Source organism: Trachurus trachurus (assembly GCF_905171665.1).
Source record: "Trachurus trachurus genome assembly, chromosome: 12".
Lineage (NCBI taxonomy): Eukaryota > Metazoa > Chordata > Actinopteri > Carangiformes > Carangidae > Trachurus > Trachurus trachurus.
The window spans coordinates 5,669,737-5,689,744 of record NC_139908.1 but is presented as its reverse complement, the minus strand read 5'-3'; the positions used below and the strand labels follow the sequence as shown (position 1 = coordinate 5,689,744).

Sequence of the window (20,008 nt, the reverse complement as noted above, 5' to 3'; positions counted from 1 at the left end):
ACTTACATAGAGTGTTTGGTCTGAATCACGGGTCTGTCAGTCCCTCTGCTCTGCTCTGAGTCGAGGAGAAAACATTTATCGTATCCTACAGTTTTTATCCAATGAGGAGAGAGAACGGCATGCAGGGCTGTGTGTGCAGCCAAGGGACGCCGTGAATGTGGTGACGTAGGGACGAGGACTGTTATGGTGCGTTCAAGGAAACTCGTTTTTTTCCGACCTGTGAAGTCGTACCAGTTCGATCTGGTACGATTTCACGGGTCGGAAGTTACGAGTGGCCGTTATAGTGACTTTCACCGGTAAAACAGGTCGGAAAAACACGAGTGGGTTGCCTGGAACACTACAAAGTCGTAAGTTGTGACTTGAAGTTGTAATTTATGATTTCAAAAGCCTGCCTGGAACGCAGCATTAGCGAAAACGACCGGATCACTCACTTCTGCTTTAAGTAAGTTGTGAGGGGTCAAACTAGGGGTTTTTCACGATTCTGAGTTGATTGCAAGCATTAGCTTTTCATCCAAAACACTCCTTGGTGTAAAAAAAAAACAGCCACACCCACTTTTCCTGTTCATCGGAAAGGAACAACCCCCTCCCCCCACCAATAGAATGTATTAGTTAGTTAGTTATTCCTTAGCATAACACAGGTTTTCTTTAATGTCACATATACTCAATATAATATAACTTACATTCTACCCCTTTTTCTTGGTAGGACCCTCCAGGATTTTAAAATGTTTTAATTGCAACTATTAACGCAAATTCAACCAGTCCTCAGGTATTCTCATCCGCCACGCAATTTATCACCACAACCTCTCTGGAAATTTGCTATCATAGACCGCTGTGGCTGGTTATGGTCACAGGAATTAATGATGTTGTCAATAGCTGTGATTTTTTTTTTTTAATTATTGTTTTCATATATTAAGCTATTATGCGGATTGGGAGTGTGAGAGAGAAAAAAAAACACTGGGTGCACACCAGATTTCACATACCAGTAAAAGCTGAAATGCACACACACACAAACACACACCCTTCTCACTGCTCGGTATACATGTAAATTAAAAAGTTGCTTTATTGGTTTCTTTTTTTATTATTTGCCATGGTAAATAGGCCTAAATGTTGCTTAGTGGTAGTTAGTTGGTTGACAATATACATTAATATTATCTACATCTTTTTTGAAGAACTTGACGTTTTTCATGCCACTACATTGATAACAGGCATAAGAAACCTATTGTCAACTTAGCTTAATTGTTAGTTGGCCAACAGTAAATATCATGGCTCATTAGCCAACTCTATGTATGTGTTACACACCCCAAACTGCATCTGATGATCATTTCATTTTCTTAAATGCTCGCTGACTGCCCCAATAGCTATCTAGCTATGGCTGAGGCCTATGCATGGTCTTAGAGAGGATGTGTGCAGTTGATTGATTGATTCTTTTTAATGACCACACAGCCAGGCTGGTGGAATTTGCTTCCAGTACAGCTCATTGGTACAGGTTCCTTCCAAACATTTAACTCATTGAGTGCCAACCACCTAATTTTACGTTTTTCGTTCCCATGTGTTGTGTGCCAAAAACCTAATTTTACGTGCCCTCTAGGAGCCAAAATGCGTTCTCAAGTGCCCTCATGGGAGCCAAAACGCGTGCTTAAGTGCCCTCATGGCAGCCAAAACGTGTGCTCAAGTACCCTCTAGGAGCCAAAACGCGTGCTAAAGTGCCCTTATGGCAGCCAAAACATGTGCTAAAGTGCCCACTAGGAGCCAAAACGTGTGCTAAAGTGCCCTCTTGGGAGCCAAAAACGCAGACTTAAGTGCCCTCTAGGAGCCAAAACGTGTGCTAAAGTGCCCTCTAGGAGCCAAAACGCATGCTGAAGTGTCCTCTTGGGAGCCAAAACGCATGCTAAAGTGCCCTCATGGGGGCCAAAACGTGTGCTAAAGTGGCCTCTAGGAGCCAAAACGTGTGCTAAAGTGCCCTCATGGCAGCCAAAACGTGTGCTAAAGTGCCCTCTAGGAGCCAAAACGTGTGCTAAAGTGCCCTCATGGGAGCCAAAACGTGTGCTTAAGTGCCCTCTTGGAACCAAAACGTGTGCTTAAGTGCCCTCTAGGAGCCAAAACGCGTGCTAAAGTGCCCTCTAGGAACCAAAACGTGTGCTAAAGTGCCCTCTTGGGAGCCAAAAACGCAGACTTAAGTGCCCTCTAGGAGCCAAAACGTGTGCTAAAGTGCCCTCTAGGAGCCAAAACGCATGCTGAAGTGTCCTCTTGGGAGCCAAAACGCATGCTAAAGTGCCCTCATGGGGGCCAAAACGTGTGCTAAAGTGGCCTCTAGGAGCCAAAACGTGTGCTAAAGTGCCCTCATGGCAGCCAAAACGTGTGCTAAAGTGCCCTCTAGGAGCCAAAACGTGTGCTAAAGTGCCCTCATGGCAGCCAAAACGTGTGCTAAAGTGGCCTCATGGGGGGCAAAACGTGTGCTAAAGTGCCCTCTAGGAGCCAAAACGTGTGCTAAAAAGTGCCCTCTTCAGTGGTGAGGATGCGCTATTATGTGCCCTTTCCTTTTCGCCCCTGCCCTTCAAAAAGTCTGTGCACGCCACTGCTCCAGCAGCTCGGAGCCGAAACAGGAAGCTCTCAGCTGACAGTCCTGTCTCGAGCAACACCGTGTCCTCCCGCGGTAAAATGTGATGGTCTCTGGGCCAAAGCAGGCCGGCACCACCGACCCGTACCACAGAAGGACTGCGACCACCGGTGGGGCCGGTGTTCCCGACCTGCTGTGGCCGAGAGACCATCACATTCCGCGGCGAGAGGCTGTGACACGGCACGGTGCGTCTGTGTTATTGTTGTTTATTTTTAACACCATTTTAACATCACCTTATTTTAATAATAATATCTTTTTCTGGAACCACAATAAGGTTTCACCAGCTTTATCATATCTGATATATTCTCATTTTGCTTGAAGGCATCATTAATGAAAGAACGTAGTTAATATTATTTTCATTCATTATATTCATATTTTATTTTTATTGAGAAGATTGTATGCTAGCTGTTCAAAATCATATTCCTGTTCTGGACATGTGTGCTGCTCATATGTCAGGAGTCAATGTTGCTCTTTACTGGATTGCCAGCCCAGAGGTGTTTTACAGTTGTTCTACCTGGCATGTCACTGTTTACATTACAAAATAAAGTTTGTGTAGTGCCTGCATGGAGCTGACCTGCTGACAGATGTGTAGCTGACAGTGACTTTCCTCATCACTAAATCTATTCCACTTTCTGATCCTCCCTTACTCACACCAATGGGACTGGACAAATTTTGGGTGAATTCCAATTCCTCTCTTTTTTAACCCTCAATCTTAACCCTCAATCTCAAAAATGTGCGCTCCTGCTAGTGCTAGTGCTGTCCTGATTCTCAGAAAAATTAAGTGCAAGTTTAAGGGCTGTATAGCCCTCAATATTGAGATTTTCCGACACCACCCTTGGGAGCAAGGGCTATCCAGAATGCAGTATTTTATTTGTTAATAGAGATATGAATATTACGAAAACCATTGTATTATCTAAGTCTAGGGCCATTTTATGGAGTATTTACCTCATTGTTACATAACATTTATTTTCTTATTTTAGGGGTATCGGCATTTAAGGGGTGTCCCATTTCTAAGTCACAAAATAGCCCTTAAAGCTGTACAGAAAAGAAAAATGAATTTGAGCCCACTGTTGGTCCTAACATTAGTGTAATAACTCATCTATCAGACGATGTAGCCCAAACTTTGTGCAAAATTCTATTTTCGAGTAAATCTGGGATGAAAGCGTGGTAGTTTTTTTCCGCATTGGATAATGCAGAAGCACGGGTTATGCGTCACGCTGCTCACGATTCATCAGCCAATGCTATTGGATCCATTATCCGTCAATCAAACGTCTGAGACAACACACACACACCGAGCTCGGTCTCGCCCCAAACATTGAATATCCCGCCCGCTCAATAACGACCAATCAAATTTGTTTTCCTGGCTCGGGTAAACTCGTGTGGCAACTTGTGGAAAATCGTAGAAGGAGGCGACAAACAGGACAAACACAAGCTTGAGGGTTGAGGTTGAGGGTCCTGGAGATATCTGTACAGTGCTCAACATACATCAGCACACATGTTATGAGTTTTTAACTCCATTAAAGTAAGGTTAATTATATTACTTAGATTACAAAATCTTTAGCACTCTATTAGTTGATGCAAAGATGTATACACCCCACAACAAAAGCTGGTACCTGACAGCACTATGTGTTTTTTGTGTCCTCTCTTCATTTCTAGCAAACTTGTTTCAGTTTTTGCTGGTATGTGAAATCTAGTGCATGTCCAGTGTCTTTTCTCTTTCGTTCACTTGCTCCCGATCCATGTAATAAATTACATTTAGCCTATTGTAATTTTTTAAGAAATTTTGCGACATTGCAAAATCCTGGAGGGTCTGTATAATGTCCTACAAAGAAAAAAGGGTAGAATATAAGTTACATTATATTGAGTATTTAGTAGTGATATGTGACAGACAACCTGTGTCATGCTAAGGAATAACTTCTAATACATTCTATTGGTGGGGGAGGGGGTTGTTCCTTTCCGATGAACAGGAAAAGTGGGTGTGGCTGTTTTTTTTTTACACCAAGGAGTGTTTTGGATGAAAAGCTAATGCTTGCAATCAACTCAGAATCGTGAAAAACCCCTAGTTTGACCCCTCACAAGTTACTTAAGGCCAAATTAAAAATTTCGGAATTTTTGAAAGTCTGGTTACAGGTACCCCAACTACTTTTTTTAGGGGGTTTCCCACGGGAGTTGAATTTCAACTAACAGCTAAACTAGAAACACTGGTAACTGTTGGTTGTTTCAAACTCATTCAAATACTAAGCTCGTGTTTGTGAGTGTACCATGATGCTAAACATCCAGTATGTCTTTTGGAATTTCGAGAGTAGGCCTAGCCTAAAATTCTATTGAGGCTCTGAGCCTGTTGATCGCCAGCTAGTAGTGAAATTATCATAGAACCAATGATTTTGGTTGGATTTTTATAATTTTTTCACTGGAATGAGTATACTGTTTGCTGAAAATGATGACACATTGACTGATGTCATAACCTGGACCCATAGTTGATTGCCAATGAAGTAAAGATGAAAATATTGGGAAAAAGTGAGAAAACGCCTAATTTTTTTCCATAAAATTGATACAAAATCATGTAGAAATGTGTTTTAAGAGTTATTTTTTCAGTGGATGTTGTCACCACATGTGTTCTGTGTATCTGAAATGCATTCATTGACAGCCTACCCAGGCTACTGAGGATTTGAAGAAAAAAATATTTTTTTACAATTTCCTGTCGAAAAATAAAGGGTGCATACAGTGAAATGGCCACAATTTTTTTTCGCGATATTTCCGGCAGAGCAGACCCCTCAATTATTGTTCCTTAGTGTCAAAGTTAACAGAAAAAACACAAATAAAAAGTATAACGGACGATGTCAGGTTCAACCCATTTTTGAGCCTGTGGCTCCCCGACTATTCAGTTCTTCAGCCTGTTGGATTAGAGATGAAGCGTCTTCGACCAGGTCCAGTTGACCCAGATTCAACTTTCTCAGAGACCTGTGAGAACCTTCACAGAATCCAGATGTGATGTGTTATCACATCCTCAATCACTTATGTGTTGGATTCACAGCTCTAGACTGTCAGATCTAAACCAAAAAAGTCTATAATAGAAACAATAAAACCCTATGGTGCGTGTCTTATTTGCCCTTAGTGTGTTTTTAATTGTCTTTAATCTGCTGACGACTCTTTGATCCTTTGAAAATGACCCGTCACCTCAGGAACAACAGCTTCTTTGATTTTGCTTTTGCAACCATTGCACACATGATGCTCCTAATCCAATCTTGTTCCCTTCCCTCTCACAAAACTATGAAACTCACCTCCCCTCCCCTCCCCAACCCCCCTCCCCACCTCCATCCCTCCAGCCTCTTTGCCCAAAGTGGAAAACTTGACCATTTCCAACATAACTCCCTACGGCTTCCGTGTGTCGTGGGAGGTGAAGCAGCAGCAGCAGCAGCAGCAGCAGCAGCAGGAGGAGGACTCACCCCCCTCTAGTGTCGGCTTCAGCCGCTTTCAGATAGTGGTGACCGACTCGGGCTGGCTGCTGGAGCCTCAGGAGTTCACTGTGCCGGGAAACCAAAGTCGGCTGGACATCTGGGGCCTCATCACCGGCATAGGATATGAGGTCAGGCTGACGGGGGTGTCAGAGTCAGGGCTTCTCTCTCGGCCTCTGACCACGGTGGCTGTGACAGGTACCGCTCAGTTCCCTGCCAGGCCCCTCCCTCGAATCACTTTAAACAAAAAAACACCAAAAAAACAAAAAAGTGCCGGTCCTCGTTTTATTTGCAGCTGCTGTGTTTTAAGATCCAACTCTGAAGTTTCACCATCACAACCCTGGCTGGTCTCTCCTCGGGATGCACCGATGCATCGGCTGAACATCGGTATCGGCCATCAGAGAATAATGATGGCAGTGGCCGATGTTTATCTGTCAAGTGCCAAGATGCATTTCCTTTACATCAAAGAGGAATGAATAACAGAGAAAACGATCGGTACCAGCATCAGCCATTGGCCAAATTGTTATTTTAAACATCGGTATCTGTATCGGTGCATCCCTAGTCTTTTCTTAGATTAACAGAAATCCCTATTGGATGTTGACCAACGCCTTGTTTGGATGGTGAAGCTCCGGCTCAGTATTGTGACTCTAACTTTAACACTTTGTTCCCAGAATGACCTCCTCTTCCTCCTCCTCCTCCTCCTCCTCCTCACTCATTCCTGTTTGTTTCTTTGTTTGAAGCATTGTTCCTTCTTGGTTATGCTGCAGCTTCGTCACCGGGGAGGATGAGATGTGGAGCTCCCAGTCTTCTTCTTCTTCTACTTCTTTTTACCTCCAAAAAATATGAGCAAGCAAATATTTGTTTGTTTTCATATTTTAAAATGTGTTTTCCTCCAGAAACCTTTTTTTTTTTGATTTGGTAACAACATGATCATGTTCGTATCATGTCTGTGGACGTCTTGTCTTCATCTCTTGGTTGTTTTTTATAAACTAGGTCCAAAAAACAAAAAAACTAAAGTGGGAAAACACTGATAAATCAACAGCCACTCTGAGCATGAAGTGTCTGTTGATTTAAACCTTTAATCTCATTCGTTTCATTGTCTGTGAATGCACTGACTGACTGGCCTTCAGGACGCATGGGGACCTCGTCTCGACTGGTGTTTGCTGAAATCCTTCCGACAGATCAACTAGATCCTTTTCACTGGAATGTGAACCTCTTAACCGATCTGAATAAAAACACCTACAAAAAAAAAAAAAAAAAGCATCTCGTCTTCTTTAATTCTCCCTCACAACGTGGTCCCTGCACTAACGGACGCCTCAGCATGGTGGACAAACAGGCCTTCAGGCTGGACTCTTAACTTTTCTTGACCGCCGCTGACTCTTCGTCTTCCTCTTTCGGTCATCTTTTCATGATGAATAAAAAAAAAAAAGCCCATCAAAAACCAAAAACCTGCTGCAACGTTGTTGTCTCCTCTCCTTGTCTAACCAGAGGCCGAGCCGGAGGTGGAGCATCTCTTTGTGTCGGACGTCGCGGCCGACGGTTTCCGTCTGTCGTGGACGGCGGACGAAGACCTGTTTGACAGATTTGTGATTAAACTCAGAGACAGCAAGAGAGTAGCTCATCCTCAGGAGGTCAACGTCCGCGGCGACGAGCGGACCAAGGTTTTAACCGGACTCATGAGTGGCACTGAGTATGAAATCGAGCTTTACGGGGTCTCGTTGGACCAACGCTCCCAACCGATTTTCGGTGTTGCTCAGACAGGTACATGACAAGATACTAACCACTAAACTGTCTGGGTGGTGTGTGGGCGCCACTAATCGTCTTCATCCCTCTGGTTTAGGATTAACTCCACGTCCGTCTAACGGAGAACGGTCTTCAACGTTTCCTCTTTGCTCTTATTCACCTGTTTTGTGTTTTTTTGTCCCGCACGTGTCTCCTCACGCTGTCGCAGGCCTGAGCACGCCACGAGGTCTTCACTTCTCCGAGGTGACCGACTCCTCGGCCGTGGTTCACTGGTCCTCGCCTCGCGCTGCGGTCGACAGCTACCGCATCGCCTACACGCCCTTTGAAGGAGGTAAGAGGTCACTCAGGGTCACTGCACCTCCTGTTGCTTGGTGACATTTAATTGCAATACAAATACTTGTACATTTATTTTAATTTGTAGAGCTATAACTGTTAAAATGTGTTTAATCAAGCTGATTTTAGCTACATTTGTGGTTTAGTTAGGATTGTCTTTAATATCAATAATATAACACATCATCTTATGACAAAAAAGTGATATGACAGGAATCAAAATTGCAAAGTGTATCCATATATTTCCAGTCGATATGAAATAAAACTATTCAATTACACTTACAGTGAGGAAAATAAGTATTTGATCCACAGTTTGATCCCCGACAGAGAAATAGACGGTCTATAGATTTTATGGTAAGTTTATTTTAACAGGAAGAGACAGAATATCAACAAAAACATCCAAGAATAATATCATCATATAAAGGTTATACATTAATTTACATTTGTTTAAGTGAAATAAAGGCAAAAATCAGCAGGGGATCAAATACTTTTCCCCTCCACTGTACATGTAGCATGAAAACCGCATTTATACACCTTTAAAATAGCAATACATGTTCTCCAGAGGTGGAAGTCAGATGAATGAGTTATTTGATTTGTCCAGTATTTACTCTACAGGGGATAAAACCAGTGAGTAGAGGAAGAGCTTCAGATTTTTTATTTATTTTTATTTAACCTTTATTTAACCAGGCGAGCAAATTAAGAACAAAATTCTTATTTTCAAGTGCAGCCTGAAGCTCAGGCCAGATCAGCTCACTGGTAGAAGAAAATAGTCATCACTGAAACAGAGATAATCCAGTAAAGATCAACACTAAACTCTATATTTAAGACTTAAACTGTATTTTCTATGGAAATCCACCAGGGGCCTACATTTACAAGAGGGTGCAGTTTGTAGATGTGCAGCTCATTTTTCTGTGGACAGTTTTTATTTTACACTGGAAACACTGAGTTTACAGCTGTGGTCTCAGACCCAGCAGCTCCAGATGTGTCTCCACTGAAACTCCTTTTATAAAACAGTACAACTACTGTACCTATAAAGACGATGAAAGGAACGATATGTGACGTTTCCAGGTCAGGACCCGTGTTTAGTTCCCTCTAGGACCTATATTTTATTCCCTCTCTGCTCCACAGGAAGCCCCATGCTGGTGACGGTGGACGGCGGTGTGTTCGAGGCGCTGCTGCCCAACATGGTCCCAGGGAAAACCTACCAGGTGACGGTGAGCGCCGTGAAGGGTCTGGAGGAGAGCGACCCCAGCACCGACACCGTCACCACAGGTCGGCTTCACCTCACACACACACACACACACACACACACACACACACACACACACACACACACACACACACACACACACACACACACACACACACACACACACACACACACACACACACACCTGGGTCAGGTCATAGACACATGTCCTCTGATGCTGTGTGTGTGTGTTTCTGTCCTCCAGCTCTGGACCGACCTCAGGGTCTGACCGCAGTGAACGTCACCGACACCTCGGCTCTGTTGCTGTGGCAACCGGCTGTGGCCACGGTCGACGGCTACGTCATCACCTACTCGGCTGAAACAGGTTCGTTCACAGACGTCACTGATACGAGGGGCAGTGACAGACAAAGTTCGGCAAGATACACAACTCAGAAATATCTTTAAAAATTGTCTTAAAAGCATCAGATATGTTAAAATTTAAATTTTTGTATTCATTATGACATTTGAACCTTTTTTTTTTTTAAGTATATTTTTGGGGCTTTTTCGCCTTTAATGGACAGGAGAAAATTTGAACCATTTTTAACAAAAGTCAGACTGAATGCCCTGAAAATGTCAAATGGTGTAACCACAGAAGAATGATAAATATTAAATATTTTATCCACCTTCAGTGGATTTAAGTGTACTTATAAAAAATACACTTTCCTCCTGGAAACATTAAATTGAAATAGTTTTTTTGTTGTTGTTGTATTTCTATACTGAGCAGGACATAAACCAAAAAACACCAATTCTTTTCTGAATAATGTGACAAATTATGTAAAATTTGTTAAGAAACATAGAATTATATTTATTCTGCATTTGAGTCCAGATTTATTTTCAGATTTTTATGAAAAACTCAAGAGTACCCGTCTGCGGAAATCTGATCAGCCTGAAGTTTGTAACCAAACTAAAGTTTGCAATCCACCATAAAACGCTAGTTTAAAAAAGTATATATATTAAACCAAGTGGATTATGGAGATTAAAACTAAATAAGTATAAAAGAAGGCATGAAGTGGCCAGATTTAAAAAACTTTAACAATCACACAACTTTACACTATGTAAAACTGAGAAGTTTGTAAACAGAAGGAAAAAATAACAAACACAGAGTTACAATGTTAATGTGTCATCGTCATATGTAAATAATATAATATAATACAATACAATATAATGAATAAGATACACGAAACTAGCCCAACTTCTGGTTGGGACCTCCGGTATGGACTGGACCTATGGCGGCGCTGTGTCGGCCATCTTCCCTCTTGCAAAACTGGGTTTCATCATGTCATTGACCCATGAAGATCGCCTTCCAGTGAGTGTGTGATCAGCTGATGTGTGTGTGTGTGTATGTGTCTTTTTGTGTGTGTGCTGCAGTGTCCCCGGTGGTGGAGCATGTTTCAGGAAACACGGTGGAGTTTGAGATGGGCTCCCTGGTCCCAGGAACTCACTACACGGTCGGAGTTCACGCCACGAAACAAGCTCAGAGGAGTGAATCTGCTGCCACAGAGTTCACCACAGGTGAGTGAGGACGACTGACGGTGAAGTGACGGAGCCGTGGCGCTAAGAGACGTTTCTACAGTGTAATGTGTTGAATGATGATGGATTAACTACCTGTCTGGATAAAGAGTGAGTGATTTAACCCTCCCGTTGTCCTCCTGGGTCAAGGAAGGAAGGATGGATGAAGGGAAGGAAGGAAGGAAGGAAGGAAGGAAGGAAGGAAGGAAGGAAGGAAGGAAGGAAGGAAGGAAGGAAGGAAGGGAAAAACAAAGGAAAGATAGAAGGAGGGAGGGAACAGATTGGGTCAAAAAGGAAGGAAGAAGTAAGGATGAAGGGAAGGAAGGGAGGACCAAAGGGAAAGATGGGAGGAAAGAAGGAAGGGGGAAACGGAAGGAAAGATAGAAGGAGGGAGGGAACAGATTGGGTTAATTGGGTCAAAAAGGACGGAAGGGAGGGAACAGATTTGTTCAAGGAAGGAAGAAGAAGGAAGAATGAAGGAAAGAAGGGAAGGGAAAAGGATTGTGGAAAGAAACAAAGATGGAGGGAGGGAACTGATTCGTTCAAGGAAGGAAGAAGAAGGGAAAGAGGGGAGGAACGAAGGAAGGGAAAAGGGGAGGAAAGAAAGATGGAGGGAGGGAACAGATCAGGTCAATTGGATCAAAAGGGGAAGGAAGGGAGGGAGGGAGGAAGGAAGGAAGGAAGGAAGGAAGGAAGGAAGGAAGGAAGGAAGGAAGGAAGGAAGGAAGGAAGGAAGGAAGGAAGGAAGGAAGGAAGGAAGGAAGGAAGGAAGGAAGGAAGGGAACAGATTGGGTCAATTTGACCCAGAAGGACAACAGGAGGGTTAAAAGGAAAGAGAAGAGACTGAGTTTTTCACTTCTACTGGATTAATGATGATGGAAAAAAAAAAGATGTATTTTCTCGACCGTTATAAATCATCAGTGTGACGTTGTGTCTTCAGGTGTGGATCCTCCTCGTGACCTCACAGCGGTGAACGTCCAGACCGACGGAGCCACTCTGACGTGGAAACCTCCTCAGGCGGCCGTCACCGGATACACACTCACCTTCTCCTCTGCCGACGGCACGATCAGGGTGCGTTCGCTACGGTCACTACCTTCATCACACTGAGGGACGTTAGAAAACTACAGATGTTGTAAACTTTCAGTCACTGAGCGTCATTCTGCAAAGTGTAACTTCACTTTATGGAGTCATTTCCTCACCTGTCGGCAGCCTTCACTCTGGATTTAGGAATCAGCATCGGTTTGAAACTTTCTTAGTGGTGCGTTCAAGGAAACTCAGCTATTTAAGATCTGCAATTATGTAAATAGTTTTTTATATATATTCTGCGTAGGAAAAAGCAGAGCAGATCAAAAACAGAAAAAGTTTCTCATACACTGTGAACTTGCAAAAGGACTTTGAATCCTTTAATATTATTGTTATTGCCAGGTGCACATTGGATAAAATACATGTTGGTAATAAAGCAATCATAGTTTTACAAGTTGTTTTGTAATAGACAAAGATAAGGTAAAAAGTAAAAGAAATATAAAAGAGAGAGAAAGGGGGAAAAAATGAAAACAAGGCAGCAACATCGAATATAAAATTAGATTGGAAATACCAATTTGACAGATTTCTACGCAGGTTGGGTATCGTAGCTAAGCGAAGAAAGTGCAAAGCTGAGCTGGAAGTTGATAGTATTATAGTATTTTCACTGTGATAAACAACTGTCAGGTTTCAAAAACAAAAGTTACACCTTGGGAAGTGATGTTATTTTTATTTAAAGCACAAGTAAACATATTAATACCACTGCTCTATAGTACTCTAATGCCAGTACAAGGACAGTACCAGTTTATGTGCTCAACAATCAACTCAACAATACTGCAAGTTAAAGTACTGCTGCTACACTGAATGATACTTTTTATTGTCCACGATGCTCCTGCTCTCTGTTAATGCTTTATGTGTGTGTGTGTGTGTGTGTGTGTGTGTGTGTGTGTGTGTGTGTGTGTGTGTGTGGCCTCAGGAGGTGGTCCTCAGCCCGACAGCCTCCTCCTACAACATGGCTCAGCTCAGCGGCTCCACAGAGTACACCGCCAGACTTCAGGCCATCGCCGGAGCTCAGAGGAGCCGACACGTCACCACGGTGTTCACCACCAGTAAGACCCACAACTACACAACTACTACACAACTACCACACAACTACCACAAAACTACTACACAACTACCACACAGCTACTACACAACAACTACACACTGCACCGTCAGTGAGATGTTCATGTTGAATGAAAACATAGAAAAATATTGTTAGATTTTTCTCTTTCACTTCCTGTTGTTCCCTTTCCTTTTTGATCTTTGCTCTATTACTGTTGATAGTTTTGATTGAAGTGTAAACACAGAAATCACTTCCTCACCCTCAGTTTCCACCGACTTTGCTCCGACTCTGACTCGATTTAGTTCAGTTTGACATATCAAACCTTCGTCCACTGGATTCGTCGCGTCTCTGAGATCACGAGAGAACAACAAACTATTGTGATAACAGACGTGTATAAAGTGAGATTAAAATATATAACATTGATTTGCTGTTCAACATTTCAGTTTGTATTCTTGTAGAACGGGTGTGTTTTATCATAAAGTATTGCAGTTTTCCACCTCCATGATTAAAATTATTTTTTTCATCCATGACGTCCTGTTTAGCTCTGATTGATTGATTGGTGACTGGAAGTTTGTCCTTTGTGTTTTATTTTGACATTTCCCGGATGCTCTGGATGCAAAAATAGACGCAGTGGAAAAAAAGCTGATTGACTTGAATGGGATCGAACACAGTGGACACGGAGTCAGTGGAAACTGTCGGTTCTGTGTGTGTGAAGGTTTGAAGAATCTGATTCTTCACATTTCATCTGATCCAGTTTCTTTTTCCTTCGGCCTGATGGAAAAAAAACAGTTTTCCATCAACTTCTTTCTTTCCATTCTCCTCTATGTCTCTCTCTCTGTTTCTGTCTTTCACATGATCTTGTTTTATTACATAAGAGTGATGAAGCTGCAGCAGGTGGACAGCTGTGTACAGATGTTGTGTCTCTTTGTCTCTCAGTTGGACAGCTGTACCGTCTCCCCAGAGACTGTGCTCAGGTTTTGCTGAACGGAGAGACGACGTCGGGAGTTTTCACCGTCTACGTGGGAGGAGAAGAAAGTCAACCGCTCCGAGTTTACTGTGACATGAGCACCGACGGAGGAGGATGGATGGTGAGAGGGGAGGAAGGAGGGATGAAGGAGGAGGGAGAGAGAGAGAGGGGAGGAGAGAGGAGCTAACATTGATGACACTGTTAAAGGCTGAGGGAGGGACAGAGGGATTGATGGGGGAATGGATGGTTAGAATATCAATCTGCTACGACTGATGGATAGATTGAGTGATGGGAGGAAGGAAGGGAGGGAAAGATAGATAGATAGATAGATAGATAGATAGATAGATAGATAGATAGATAGATAGATAGATAGATAGATAGATAGATAGATAGATAGATAGATAGATAACTTCTCCTCCTCTCTCAGGTTCTCCTCCGGCGTCAGAACGGGAAGCTGGAATTCTTCAGGAACTGGAAGAACTACACGGCCGGCTTCGGGAACATGAACGACGAGTTCTGGATCGGTAAGACAGAACACCACTCCTCCTCTTCACCTCCTCCTCTTCACCTCCTCCTCTTCTCCTTCACTTCACCTCCTCCTCTTCTCCTTCTCTTTACCTCCTCCGCTTCTCCTTCTCTTCTCCTTTTCTTCACCACCTCTTCTCCTTCTCTTCACCTCCTCTTCACCCCCTCTCCTCCTCCTCTTCTCCTCCTCTTCACCTCCTCTCCTCCTCTTCACCTCCCTCCCTCCATCACTGCTGACTCACACACCTCCTCCTCTCCTCCTCTCTCCTCTCTCTCCCTCAGGTCTGTCCAACCTCCATAAGATCACCTCCTCCGGTCACTACGAGCTGCGCGTCGACCTGAGCGACCGCGGCGAGACGGCGTTCGCTCAGTACGACAAGTTCACCATCGCCGAGCCGCGGACGCGCTACAAGGTCTACATCGGAGCGTACAGCGGGACGGCAGGTGAGGGGGCGGGACGGGCGGGTGGGGTTAGTCCCAGGGACGGGTGGAGACACGCTAATGCTAATGCTCATTTATTTATTTATTTATTTATTTATTTATTTATTGGATCTCCATTAGTACCAGCACATTAGCTTGGCTGTTCTTCCTGGAGTCCAAACATTCAGTCAAAGTTGACCACTACTCCTCCAGGTACACATAGAGGATAAAGTAGAACAAAACAACTAACACAATCCCAACACACGGACACAATCACACAGTAGACGCAGACATACGTTTAACTACGGATGGGTACCTTTTGCATTTGAATCGATACGGTATCGATACTCGGTACCTGGGAACCGATACCGGTACCGATCGGTACCTGTTTTCGGTACTTTTTTGTGTGGTAATTAAATAAATAAATAAAAACGTCTGAAATTTGAATATTTACCTATTAACAACATCACAACTCCTCAGCCTTTAAGAGTATTTTATGTTTTAGGGATGGGCAATGATTTTCATATAATGGAATAGTCATTCAATGAAAAAAAAAAAAGAAAGACTATAGTCTTGTCTGAAAAAATGTCCGTTTGTGGGAAAATGGAGAGACTCCTACAGCCATCAGAAAGCTCTGTGTGAAACTTTGTCAGATAAAAAACAAACAAACTGAAACTGCAGTGCAAACTCTGCAACATGTGGACTTCACGTTTTGACGAGAGGGGAGTGGGAGACTTCATCCTCGTTTAGATGTGCTCTCATTACATGACGAGGACTTGAATGGCGCCGCTGTGATGAGAAGCGGGACTCGGGACCGGACCGCTTCGGTACAGATTGTCACAACAGTCCGTTCTTCACGTTAAATGACGGACGGCTGTTTTTCACGTAGTGATTTAAAATGACAGGCTGGCGCTACCGCTTCTCCGCGTCTCATTTCAGAGAGAGAGAGAGAGAGAGAGAGGAGCGTGAGTGTGCGGTGCTCATGCAGACTGCAGTCTTGCTGACACACGACGAAGGTGCGTTCAGGTACCGAAATGTGGTACCGATTGACTTTATGTGAATCAATACTCGGTACTTTGGTGGGAATTTGGTCGGTACCAAAAAAGTACAGAGTTTCGGTACCCATCCCTACGTATAACACAAGACACGATACACCACCTGTACAATACAATCAAGAATCAATAAATATACACATACAAGGGGAAGGCAACACAGTAAAACATACAAAAACCAAAATAGTAATCTCATAGGGCAGGGAAGAGAACAGGTACCTCATCATATAGCATATACCAACTACTGCAGCTGCAACATTAGAAAAAACAGTTTGAGCAAGAATTTATACCTCTCTTTAGAATCTGTTAACACAATATAAAGTGGCAACGAATTCCACTCTAAGATACAGTAGCTCTGAACAAAACAGATTTCTTCATCTGCTGCTAATGCTAATAATCAGTGACGTTTGTCCTCCAGGCGACTCGATGACGTACCACCAGGGTCGACCCTTCTCCACCTACGACAACGACAACGACATCGCCGTCACCAACTGCGCCCTCTCCTACAAAGGAGCCTTCTGGTATAAAAACTGTCACCGTGTCAACCTCATGGGGAAGTACGGAGACGACAGCCACAGCAAGGTGTGTACACGACGGACAGGAGAGAGTCGTCAACATTAACCTGTTTATGTTTCTGTGAGGATTTTATGCACCAGTTAAAGGAGAATTCCGGTCATTTTCTAAGTAATGCTCTACAGCTCTAGGTCCCCGATTGCGACCATAGGAAAAAATCAGAGAAAAACCTGTGCAGCCCGGACCTAGCTCTCCTCCTGCTAGCCGTGCTACACTGCAGTTAAACACCGAAGTAATGGGGGCAGTTCTTCTAACCGCGACTTTGGCCTCTATATGATGCTCAAAAATATCACTACAAATGCTATGCAACATTCACCAGTTCCTTACCACACAACACTGAGTGTGCATAACTCTGTTTATATGAGAGAGCAGTGTTGACGTGTGTTTTTATCACTCAGACCTTACTAGTCGACTGTTGAGCTCGGGACTGTTTCCATATCAACAAAGACAAAAGCGCGAGGAAAACATGGATTTAGGAGGAAAACAATGATTTTGGTGGGGGAAAAAAAGCATCAATAGGAATATAACAGCTTTTTTTCCCCATCCAAAATCATTGTTTTCCTCCTAAATCCATGTTTTCCTCGCGCTTTTGTCTTTGTTGATATGGAAACAGTCCCGAGCTCGACAGTCGACTAGTAAGGTCTACCCTGGAAGCTAGGGTAAAAAGAGTTTACCCCGAAGTTCCTGCAGTGGAAATGCCCATGTGCATGTTGTGAAAATCTAACAGCTAATTTCCGACTATTCCTTCTTCTTCTCCTTCTTCTTCTCCTCCTCCACATCAGGGGATCAACTGGTTCCACTGGAAGGGCCACGAACACTCGATCGAGTTTGCAGAGATGAAGATCCGACCGGCCAACTTCAGGAACTTTGAGAGCAGGAAAAAACGATCATAAGACTCGTCCTCTTCCTCCCTCCATCCCTCCATCCCTCCATCCTCCTCCATCCCTCCATCCGTCGCCAGCAGCAGAACGAACATCTGTGTTCCCTCCATCTTCAAGTATTCTCTCAAATCACTCACACACCGAGGCGATCACACCGAGTGTAATCAATCAATCATTCAATCAATCCAAAAACCAGTGTTGTCAAGTGTTGATTACACATCTCTTGTGTTAGTGTGTGAGTGATCGTTATTGGGACTTCAACATCTGCATTCGTTTGAGAATTAATTGTAAAAGTTGTGTAAATGGATCCACTGAAGCAGAAACATGTCAAAGGCACATAGGAGGCGTCAGTCAGGGCGAGAAATAGGCCCCGCCCCCCACAAGATGTCATCACCATACGATGTCATAGTGAGTTTAAAACATTTTGTGATACAACTGCAAATTATGTCCTGAAAGGGAAACATCTGTGTCAACATCTGTTTTATCCAGTAAGATAAAAGAAGTTCTCAGATCAACACAGGCAGAAACAGTCAATTCATATTTGTTATTTACATAATAAAAGATCAATACTTGGTGTCTGAGTATCAATACAACTTGTATGTTTTGTCAAATCCCCCGTGTCAGACTTCGTCCTTCACACCCCCCGAAGTAGCAACAAGTTAATGAAATGGTGCTAAATTAGTTCAAGTTATTGACACTGTTATTTTACATCAGACAAACAGAGGTGAAACCAAAATGTAATATAATAAATAAGTGAATAATAAATATTCACTGGGTTTAAATGGGGAAATTTCCTTCTGTTAAATTGAACTAATTGAATAAATTCAAGTCTCAGAACTGTATTTTTCCTGTAAACATGTTTGTTTCCCACAAACTAACAGACTCCTCATCTAATAAATGAAAATGATCTGTTCTCAGTCAACATAACGAACTCTTACAGTATGAAGTGTAAGCGTTGTGTATTTTATTGTACAGCTGAGACGTTTTCAGGCCGTCGTTCACCACCACTGATTCATATTTAAAGTGTTTTGATAGGAAAAAACAAATCTGATGCTCTGTAACCTTCAATACTAATAAACTGTTAGTTTGATAAACGTGTGTGTGTGTGTGAGCTCCTGTTCTTCTCAAACTAGGTCTTCAGTCTGAGCAGCACAAAGATCTGAACCGACAGTGTGTGTCAGTGTGTCAGTGTGTGTGCGCTGCTCTGTGCTGCCTCCCTGTGGTCGAGTGGACTCATGGAGACTCATGGATTGAACAGGAAACAGCTGATAGCAGGTAGACTGCAGGTATGACGACATGACGATTACAGATGTTCAACAACTGTCTTCAACTACGGTGTCAATTCTGACTGGCCAGCTGTGGTCCAGACAGATGTCAGGGTTTGATCTTCTTCGAGAAGAAGTATAAAGTAACATAAAATGGAACTAGTCAATTGTTATAAAGGTGTAAAATATGTACATAACTACAATATAAAGTTTTCATATATAAAAAAGTAATTATATAAAATGCTATTCATTCATTATCATTACTAATGAGCAGCTACACATTTGTAGCTTGTATGATGCACCAACAATTTTCATTAGACTATACACACATGAGAATTGATTAATGTAAATGAAACAATAGTGTGAATTCAGTCTAGATGTGTGTGCGTGTGTGTGTAGCTATTGATATATAGATATCTCTATATATAGAGATATAAATATATTTATGCATACCCTATATGAAATATGTATGACTTTTGGTCTCAACTGTGTTTGAGCACTCTAGTATGTTCTGGACAGTAGGCTACTCACAAGCAGAATATGAATAAATAATAATGTGATTAAAGCAGAGTGATATAATAAGTTTTAAAAAGCAGGGAACTGTATAAGATAAAATATGTCCATCTTGTTTACAACCAAATATTCATAGGGAATAACTCAGACTTTCTTCCATTTTATATCATGAAAAAAGAAAAAAAAATCCTATATAATGACAATATCAGTCTTTTATTATTTATTCATTCTTTTTTGTATTAGTTTAGTTGTTTATTTGTACATTATATAGCCTACATAAAACAATCAAAATAGTGAAGTTAAACATTGTGCAGGAGAAGTGAAAGCCAAAAAAGACTTGAAAATACCTTCCCTATGTCAAAACAGCAATAGTTGTCAGAAAAAGATGATAATACAGAAATTCATTCAACAACAAAAAATGCAATTTACATACAAATTGAAAGATTAGATCAGTGCTACAAATCTTTGCTAAAAAAAAGATTTTTTTCAGTTGTTACTCTGTTGAATTTTAGAAAAGTAATCACATACATGAACATTAACAAATATACAGTTTAATAATCAACATTAAAATTTTTAATATTTAATATTTTTGACTGTAGCCTCTATATTTATTTATATCAACGACAGATCAGACCACAGACGCTGCCTCACGTTGAGGACGCCGCCGTCGCCCGCGCATGCGCAGCAGCTCCCTGTCTCCTCTATGACTGACCGATAGTGACCTCGGTTTCTGCAGCAGCAGCACCACCAACACCACATACACACGCACGCACACACACACACA

General features: G+C 42.5%; 1 protein-coding gene across 5 annotated transcripts in view; it reads left to right on the top strand.

The window, feature by feature from the left end:
* The window catches only part of LOC310994636 (tenascin-like), a 64,938-nt gene extending 46,424 nt beyond the window's left edge, over positions 1–18,514 (top strand). For 2 of the 5 annotated variants that reach the window (XM_083983388.1, XM_083983386.1), the window contains 12 exons: positions 7,561–7,833; positions 8,024–8,146; positions 9,274–9,417; positions 9,600–9,719; positions 10,763–10,906; positions 11,844–11,974; positions 12,900–13,032; positions 13,965–14,116; positions 14,423–14,519; positions 14,803–14,964; positions 16,411–16,574; positions 17,348–18,514. In XM_083983388.1, the coding sequence (XP_083839514.1) occupies positions 7,561–7,833; positions 8,024–8,146; positions 9,274–9,417; positions 9,600–9,719; positions 10,763–10,906; positions 11,844–11,974; positions 12,900–13,032; positions 13,965–14,116; positions 14,423–14,519; positions 14,803–14,964; positions 16,411–16,574; positions 17,348–17,458 (1,754 nt within the window). In that variant the 3' untranslated portion in view covers positions 17,459–18,514. Of the gene's footprint in view, positions 1–5,943; positions 6,271–7,560; positions 7,834–8,023; positions 8,147–9,273; positions 9,418–9,599; positions 9,720–10,762; positions 10,907–11,843; positions 11,975–12,899; positions 13,033–13,964; positions 14,117–14,422; positions 14,520–14,802; positions 14,965–16,410; positions 16,575–17,347 lie in introns of all 5 variants that reach the window. The other 3 variants (XM_083983389.1, XM_083983387.1, XM_083983385.1) reach the window with 2 other exon arrangements.
* The last annotated feature ends 1,494 nt before the right edge of the window (positions 18,515–20,008 follow it).